At 61.5% G+C, this 8,385-nt stretch overlaps 1 protein-coding gene across 8 annotated transcripts; it reads left to right on the forward strand.

Moving 5' to 3' along the window:
* On the forward strand, positions 1 to 8,376 carry NFKB2 (nuclear factor kappa B subunit 2). Of its 8 annotated transcripts, none has more exons than XM_024254232.3 (23): positions 1 to 492; positions 1,765 to 1,857; positions 2,129 to 2,210; positions 2,327 to 2,367; positions 2,604 to 2,702; positions 2,783 to 2,934; positions 3,180 to 3,286; positions 3,381 to 3,539; positions 3,836 to 3,940; positions 4,067 to 4,152; positions 4,234 to 4,372; positions 4,587 to 4,712; positions 5,140 to 5,349; positions 5,429 to 5,570; positions 5,932 to 6,046; positions 6,130 to 6,343; positions 6,507 to 6,676; positions 6,799 to 6,901; positions 7,032 to 7,183; positions 7,301 to 7,370; positions 7,597 to 7,769; positions 7,900 to 8,011; positions 8,107 to 8,376. In XM_024254232.3, exons 2-23 carry the CDS (start codon positions 1,837 to 1,839, stop codon positions 8,226 to 8,228), a joined length of 2,700 nt encoding a protein of 899 aa, XP_024110000.1. In that variant the 5' UTR covers positions 1 to 492; positions 1,765 to 1,836; the 3' UTR covers positions 8,229 to 8,376. The 8 variants fall into 8 exon arrangements, with proteins under 8 accessions (XP_024110000.1, XP_063583497.1, XP_063583499.1 ...); XM_063727427.1 differs by having other exon boundaries at positions 21 to 492; positions 8,104 to 8,376; XM_063727429.1 differs by having other exon boundaries at positions 40 to 666.
* Positions 8,377 to 8,385: the final 9 nt, after the last annotated feature.

The following is an 8,385-nucleotide window of genomic DNA, read 5'->3' on the forward strand; positions in this document are numbered from 1 at the left end:
CCTTCCTCTTCCGCTAACTTCCCGGCAGCGCGCCGCTCAGGGTGGGGGCCCCGAGGGTTGGGGCCGTCTGCTTCCCCCGGGGGTTCCCCCGCTGCAGAGAAAGCCAAGCGTTAGGCGCAGCCAAAGCCGAGCGGCAGCGGAAGCTCCGGGCCCGGGGTGGAGCTGGGTCAGCGGGTGCCTTCTCGGCGGTCCCCTGGCCGGCCGAACTCGCGCCTGGTGGCCTGTCACCCCGCTCCCCTCCCTGACTGAGCCTGTCCCCTCTCAGGGGCGCACCCGAGTCGCTCCGGGTTGGCTGCGCCAGTCCAGAGTTAAACTTTCAGCCAATGAAAAAGGGCGTGAGGCGTGACGCACGGAAACGTCATGGGAATTCCCCCCTCCGGGGGGCCGAGAAGGGGCTTTCCCGGCCCCGAGCCCTGCTGGCCGGCGAGGTGTCGCGACCGGTCCCAGGTGGGTCGGGCGCGGAGAGAAGCCGCAACCAGAGCCGCCGCCACGGTGAGTGGCTGGATTCAGACCCCTGGGTGGCCGGGACAAGAGAAAAGCGGGAGGAGGGCCTTTAGCGGACAGCGCCTGGGGCTGGAGAGCAGCAGCTGCACACAGCCGGAAAGGGCGTGCAGGCGACGACACTCGGATCCACATCGACATCCTTGTACAAAGATACGCGGACCCGTACGTATACCTGTACGTGTGCTGGCGCACACACGGCAGCGTCCGTGCAGTCGCACTCGCACACATGCACACGGAGACGTGCCCACCGGTGCACTGGTGCCTGCACCCGCACCCTTCACGCACAAACTCAAAGATACGCTCACCCGTGTCTGTACATCAAGACAGGCGCTGACACACACCCACACTGAGAAGCTCGGGATTCACCTATCTACACACTTGCTCGCTTGCACACTCATGTCGACGCCATGGACACACAACATGCAACCAAGCACTACAGCCGAAACACACTTGTGGAGCTGTGATGGAGACACACGCTTGTATTGGGTGGGTGGGGAGCGTGCAGAGGTCTCCCTGTCGCCTGCGCGCCCAGAGCCGGTGCGGTGTGGGACCAGCTGCTGTTGCGAGGTTTGGGAGAGAAAGAGCCCATTCCGAGGAGGAGACACTTTTCCCGCGGCCCCAGAATCGCGTTCTCGGGGCAGAACCCCGGGGCCTCCCACAGGAAAGAGCCCCCGCCTACAGGCTGTTCGAAGGGGAGGCCGTCCGACAGCAGGAATGTCCCCCCAAAAGCCCCCGGGGTTTATCAGCCGTGGCCTCCCTCCTAGCAGAAAATCCCAAGGTTGCTCCAGACCGGGGGAGGGGAGCGGGAGGCTGACTTGGCCCCAGACTGCCAGCCTCCTCCCGGCCGTGAAGGACCCTCCTGTTCCCTGCCCTGGAGGGAGGAGGGGGCTTAACCCCCACCGGGGCTTCCCTGATTCTCCTAGCCCTCTGCCCGCTGAAAAGCAGCGGGAGCCCGTAGACTGGCGAGGGCCTCCCGCCCCTCCCGTCGCGAGGGCGGGGCCAGTGGCGTCATTTCCAGGCCCGCCCCCTCCGGCCCCGCCTCCCCTTGGTATTTTCGGGACTTTCCTAAGCTGCTCTAACTTTCCTGCCCCTTCCCCGGCCAAGCCCAACTCCGGATCTCGCTCTCCACCGGATCTCACCCGCCACACCCGGACGGGCGGCTGGAGGAGGTCGGACCCTCCCCCAAATCTGGGCCCCCATCTCCCGCCCACCCCCATTTAGATCTGACCCCCTCCCCCACGCCACTCCTCCCAACTTTAGGCGGGCGCCTAAAATTCTGGGAAGCAGAACCTGGCCGGAGCCACTAGACAGAGCCGGGCCTAGCCCAGAGACATGGAGAGTTGCTACAACCCAGTGAGTCACGCCGCCTGCCCCTGCACAGGCCGGCCGCCCCTCGTGTCTGTCCACCTGTCTGCCCGAGCCACCTCTGCTGCCTTACACCTGCATGCTCGCAAGTGCTCTCAGCCTGCCAGTCTGTCCATCTGTCTGCAACTCTGCCTCCAAAAGGAGCTTTCTCTTGGGTCTGAGGAGGAGGGGGAGTGAGCACTGAGGACTTAGGGATGGAAGGTGGGGCTGTGGGGGGAGCTGAGAGTCGGATGCCACCCCCAGTCTGTCTCCAAACCAGGGTCTGGATGGTATTATTGAATATGATGATTTCAAATTAAACTCCTCCATTGTGGAACACAAGGAGCCAGCCCCAGAAACAGGTCAGCAAGTTCACTAACCTCCTCTAGTCCTAAAGGCGGGGGGAGGGAGAGCATGTGCCCTCTCTCTGGGGGAGGGACTGGGAGATCGTGGCTCAGCAAGGTCTCTCTGTCCCCAGCTGATGGCCCCTACCTGGTGATCGTGGAACAGCCTAAGCAGGTGAGTGAGCAAAAGGGAGGGTGTGGAATGGCTTCAGCTTTGGGGACAAATGGGGTAGTGGTAGCTGGCTGGCCATGGAGGAGCCATTGCCCAAGGAGGCCACAGGGGATTGGATGGTCACTGCTGCTGATCAGAGTGCTGTAGTTGTGGTTCAGGGCTACTACCAGGCACTGCGGTCACTGCTGGCCTGGGTGGTCTTCCCTGATCACAATGCTGCTCTGCCCTTGGACCTTCAGAGAGGCTTCCGATTTCGATATGGCTGTGAAGGCCCCTCCCATGGAGGATTGCCCGGTGCCTCCAGTGAGAAGGGCCGAAAGACCTATCCCACTGTCAAGGTGAGCCAGGATGGTGCTGGAGGGTGGGCTAAGTGGACAGCATGCCCAAGGCCCTGACTGACAGTCCCTGCCTCTCCTAGATCTGTAACTACGAGGGACCAGCCAAGATCGAGGTCGACCTGGTAACACACAGTGACCCACCTCGTGCTCATGCCCACAGTCTGGTGGGCAAGCAATGCTCGGAGCTGGGGATCTGCGCTGTTTCTGTGGGGCCCAAGGACATGACTGCCCAGTAGGTGCCCTCTACGCCTGGCCCCCACTGGTATGCCCCTCTCTGCCAGTCCCAGGCCCCAGCCCACCTCCATGAGCTTAGCATCTAACCAAGGGGAAAGATGTAGGTTGGCCCCAAGCCCAAGGGCCCAAGTAGAAACTCCAATGGCTTCCTTGAAGTAGGGCTGAGCTGAGCCCTGGCAATGGGAAAGGTGCCTCAGGAAGAAAGAACTGCATGGCCAAAGGCCTCCGATTCTCCCTTCTCAGATTTAACAACCTGGGTGTCCTGCATGTGACTAAGAAGAACATGATGGGGACTATGATACAAAAACTTCAGAGGCAGCTGCTCCGCTCTAGGCCCCAGGGCCTTACGGGTATGGATGCAGGGGGTGGGGAGGTCATGGGAGGTGCTCATGGAAGGAGCAGGGAGGGAGAAGCCCAGGGGTCACACATGTACCCACTGCCCAGAGGCTGAGCAGCGGGAGCTGGAGCAAGAGGCCAAAGAACTGAAGAAGGTGATGGATCTGAGTATAGTGCGGCTGCGCTTCTCTGCCTTCCTTCGAGCCAGTGATGGCTCCTTCTCCCTGCCCCTGAAGCCAGTCATCTCCCAGCCCATCCATGACAGCAGTGAGTATCCTGATTGCCTGGGGTGCCAGGCCTGGTGGCAGAGGTGGCATGAGGGGTGACCTCAAGCTGTGCAGTCAAACAGGCCCAGGTTTCAGAACCTGGCCCTGCCACATACGAGCTGAGTGATCCTGAGCAAGTCATTTCTCCCCCTGAAGCTTCTGTCTTTAGTAAATGCGTATATTGGGTGTTTCCTGCAGCTCCAGAGGTTGCTGAGATAAGGAATACAAAGCACCCAGCTCCTTAAATGTGGCCTTGGCTATTGCATCATCTCAACTAATCCATATCCCACCCCATAGAATCTCCGGGAGCATCAAACCTGAAGATTTCTCGAATGGACAAGACAGCAGGCTCTGTGCGGGGTGGAGATGAAGTTTATCTGCTTTGTGACAAGGTGCAGAAAGGTGAGACTGGAGCCCATGCTGGGCGCCAAGGACATCAAGTATAAGACTGGGGCCAGGGAAGCTCTAGGGTAAATGGCCCCGGAGATTCCACCGGGAGCTGTGGCCAAGCTTCTGTTTTCCTTGTAGATGACATTGAGGTTCGGTTCTATGAGGATGATGAGAATGGATGGCAGGCCTTTGGGGACTTCTCTCCCACAGATGTGCATAAACAGGTACCCAGGGCTAGGGCCCCGGCTGGGGGCTAAATTAGGCTAAGGACTCACTGACACCCTGTGTCTCCCTGCATCCCCCAGTATGCCATTGTGTTCCGGACACCCCCCTACCACAAGATGAAGATTGAGCGGCCGGTAACAGTGTTCCTACAACTGAAACGCAAGCGAGGAGGGGACGTGTCTGATTCCAAACAGTTCACCTATTACCCTCTGGTGGAAGGTGGAGCTGGGCTGAGGACCTCAGGGGGCTGGTGGGGGGCCAGGCTGGGCTAGAAGAAGGTCCCAAGAGCTAGATGTGGGGATGCATGAGCCAAGTTAGAAGTGCGAGGGTCCCAGGAGGTGCTTCCTAGGAGCCAGCCTGAGGGCTCTTCTGGGAAGGGCCCCTGAGGCATGACACAATAATTGGGCTCAATCTCATTTTCCTCTGCCCCCAGACAAGGAAGAGGTGCAGCGGAAGCGGAGGAAGGCCTTACCCACCTTCTCCCAGCCCTTCGGGGGTGGCTCCCACATGGGTGGAGGCTCTGGGGGTGCAGCCGGGGGCTACGGAGGAGCTGGAGGAGGTGAGGGGGTACTGATGGAGGGAGGGGCAAAGGTAAGAGAAGCTGTGGAGAAAAAAAATCTGGGAGAGGCCGGGCGTGGTGGCTCACGCCTGTAATCCAGCCCTGTGGGAGGCCAAGGCAGGCGGATTACCTGAGATCAGGAGTTCAAGACCAGCCTGGCCAACAGCGTGGAACCTCGTCTCTACTAAAAATACAAACGTTAGCTGGGCATGGTGGCAGGCGCCTGTAATCCCAGCTACTCGGGAGGCTGAGGCAGGAGAATCGCTGGAACCCTGGGAGACAGAGGTTGCAGTGAGCCGAGATCGCGCCACTGCACTCCAGGCTAGGCAATAAGAGCGAAACTCCGTCTCAAAAAAAAAAAAAAAAAAAAAAATCTGTGAGAGTCGTGGCTGGTGCCCGCTTCCCACAGCCCTGCCTGTATCTACAGGTGGCAGCCTCGGTTTCTTCCCCTCCTCCCTGGCCTACAGCCCCTACCAGTCCGGCGCGGGCCCCATGGGCTGCTACCCGGGAGGCGGGGGCGGGGCGCAGATGGCCGCCACCGTGCCCAGCAGGGACTCCGGGGAGGAAGCCGCGGAGCCGAGCGCCCCCTCCAGGACCCCCCAGTGCGAGCCGCAGGCCCCGGAGATGCTGCAGCGAGGTATGGACTCCGGGGCACGGGCGGTTGGGGCGCCGGGGCTGAGGACCCAACCCCGACCCACGCCCTCTGTCGCCCCCAGCCCGAGAGTACAACGCGCGCCTGTTCGGCCTGGCGCAGCGCAGCGCCCGAGCCCTACTCGACTACGGCGTCACCGCGGACGCGCGCGCGCTGCTGGCGGGACAGCGCCACCTGCTGACGGCGCAGGACGAGAACGGAGACACGTAGGCAACAGAGGGCCTGGCGGACGCAGCGCGGGGTGGGGGCAGGAAAGGGACCGGCACGGAGCCGGGCTCCGCAGTTTTCGGACACGCCAGGCTTCAAGTCCGGCCTCGGTGTTCACCAGATCTGTTCAAGCTGTTTGGTCTCTCCAAACTTCAGTTTTGTCGACGGTGCAAGGGGTACAGTTATAGCACTTACCTACCTCAAAAGGTGCTGCGAAACGTTAAGTGCAGGCACAGCGATGCCCTGGGCCACGTGCTGGGTTCCATGGGCCCCAGCGAGGGAGACTATGAGGGCGGTGGGGCTTTGAGAGCGAAGGATGCTCTGAGTGGCTGGGCCAGACTCTCGCTCCCCAACCCCCAGACCACTGCACCTGGCCATCATCCACGGGCAGACCAGTGTCATTGAGCAGATAGCCTATGTCATCCACCACGCCCAGGACCTCGGCGTCGTCAACCTCACCAACCACCTGCACCAGGTGCGGGGGCGCCTACTGGGGAGGTGGGAGGGGTTGGAAGGCAAGTGGGTCTCGGGCCTGGCTCACCCTGCTTTCATCCCCAGACGCCCCTGCACCTGGCGGTGATCACCGGGCAGACGAGTGTGGTGAGCTTTCTGCTGCGGGTGGGTGCAGACCCAGCTCTGCTGGATCGGCATGGAGACTCAGCCATGCATCTGGCGCTGCGGGCAGGCGCTGGTGCCCCTGAGCTGCTGCGTGCACTGCTTCAGAGTGGAGCTCCTGCTGTGCCCCAGCTGTTGCATATGCCTGACTTTGAGGGTGAGCTCCCCATCTCACCTGACTAAGGGGGCAGGCGGGGACCAGGGAGGGTATCTGGCCAGTGCCCAGAATGGACTATGAGGTGTCGAGGTTGAATGGTCAGGGCTGGCCCAGGAGCTGCCTTAAGGGTCACAGCTGCAGGTTGAGCATCCTGCATCCTTAGGACTGTATCCGGTACACCTGGCGGTCCGAGCCCGAAGCCCCGAGTGCCTGGATCTGCTGGTGGACAGTGGGGCTGAAGTGGAGGCCACAGAGCGGCAGGGGGGACGAACAGCCTTGCATCTAGCCACAGAGATGGAGGAGCTGGGGTTGGTCACCCATCTGGTCACCAAGGTGAGACTGAGGATTGTGGAAGGAGTGGGGCCAAGGGTGGTGGAGGGGCCAAAGATGGTGAAGAGGGGGGCTGGCCAAGGGGACCGTGCTATGGTGTCAACCCTCGCTGCTCGCACCCCCAGCTCCGGGCCAACGTGAACGCTCGCACCTTTGCGGGAAACACACCCCTGCACCTGGCCGCTGGACTGGGGTACCCGACCCTCACCCGCCTCCTTCTGAAGGCTGGTCAGTCTCACCCTCAGGGGCACTTGAACAGGGTGGGGGGAAGGGAGAGAGGTGCCTCCCAGTCCCCCCACTTTGCAGTCCTTAATGTAGGCCCCCACCATACCTCCCCATGACGGCCTCCCTCTCCCAGGTGCTGACATCCATGCTGAAAACGAGGAGCCCCTGTGCCCACTGCCTTCACCCCCTACCTCTGATAGCGACTCGGACTCTGAAGGACCTGAGAAGGACACCCGAAGCAGCTTCCGGGGCCACACGCCTCTTGACCTCACTTGCAGCACCAAGGTGAGGCCAGCCTGGGACTAGAAGTGCTCTGAGTGACGGGGTCCAGAGTATCTGGACTTAAAGACACGGGCTTGAGGTCGAGGTGGGAGGTAGTCAGAACTGCCACTGTCTCCCCAGGTGAAGACCTTGCTGCTAAATGCCGCTCAGAACACCATGGAGCCACCCCTGACCCCGCCCAGCCCAGCAGGTGAGAAGCATCAAGCATCCCCAGCCTGACTCCTCTGACTCCTCACAGAGGTCTCTTCTCCTTCAGGACCTCTGAAGGAGGCCTCCCTTTCTCTACCTTCGGCCCCGTCCATCACCCCTCATGGTCCTGTCTGTCGCTTACGTTGGGAGAAAGGCAGTGTTCAGGTGTCCATGTCCCCACCCAACTCTGGAGGTAAATGACATGTCTATATGTGTGTCCCCCTCAGGGCCAGGACTGTCACTTGGTGATACAGCTCTGCAGAACCTGGAGCAGCTGCTAGACGGGCCAGAAGCCCAGGGCAGCTGGGCAGAGCTGGCAGAGCGTCTGGGGCTGCGCAGCCTGGTGGACACGTACCGACAGACGGCCTCGCCCAGCGGCAGCCTCCTGCGCAGCTATGAGGTAGGTTGGCCTGTGCCCTGCCCCCTCCCCAGTCTCCTTTTCCAATCTGAGTCCAGGTGCCTCCTTGGCCCCAGGGCTCCCCAGCACATGCCCTAACCATGACTCAGACCTCATCCCTCTGTTTTCTCAGCTGGCTGGCGGGGACCTGGCAGGTCTACTGGAGGCCCTGTCTGACATGGGCCTAGAGGAGGGAGTGAGGCTGCTGAGGGGTCCAGAGACCCGAGACAAGCTGCCCAGCACAGGTAAAGGGGCCTCCCTGGAAGGTGGATCTGGACTTGGAGGGCGGGAGGCCTGAGGCCTTGACTATCCCATTCCTGTCCCCATTTACCCCCAGCAGAGGTGAAGGAAGACAGTGCGTATGGGAGCCAGTCAGTGGAGCAGGAGGCAGAGAAGCTGGGCCCACCCCCTGAGCCACCAGGAGGGCTCTGCCACGGGCACCCCCAGCCTCAGGTGCACTGACCTGCTGCCTGCCCCCAGCCCCCTTCCCGGACCCCCTGTACAGCGTCCCCACCTATTTCAAATCTTATTTAACACCCCACACCCACCCCTCAGTTGGGACAAATAAAGGATTCTCATGGGAAGGGGAGGACCCCTCCTTCCCAACTTATGGCAGCCC

The sequence above is a fragment of the Pongo abelii genome, chromosome 8 (assembly GCF_028885655.2).
Source record: "Pongo abelii isolate AG06213 chromosome 8, NHGRI_mPonAbe1-v2.0_pri, whole genome shotgun sequence".
Lineage (NCBI taxonomy): Eukaryota > Metazoa > Chordata > Mammalia > Primates > Hominidae > Pongo > Pongo abelii.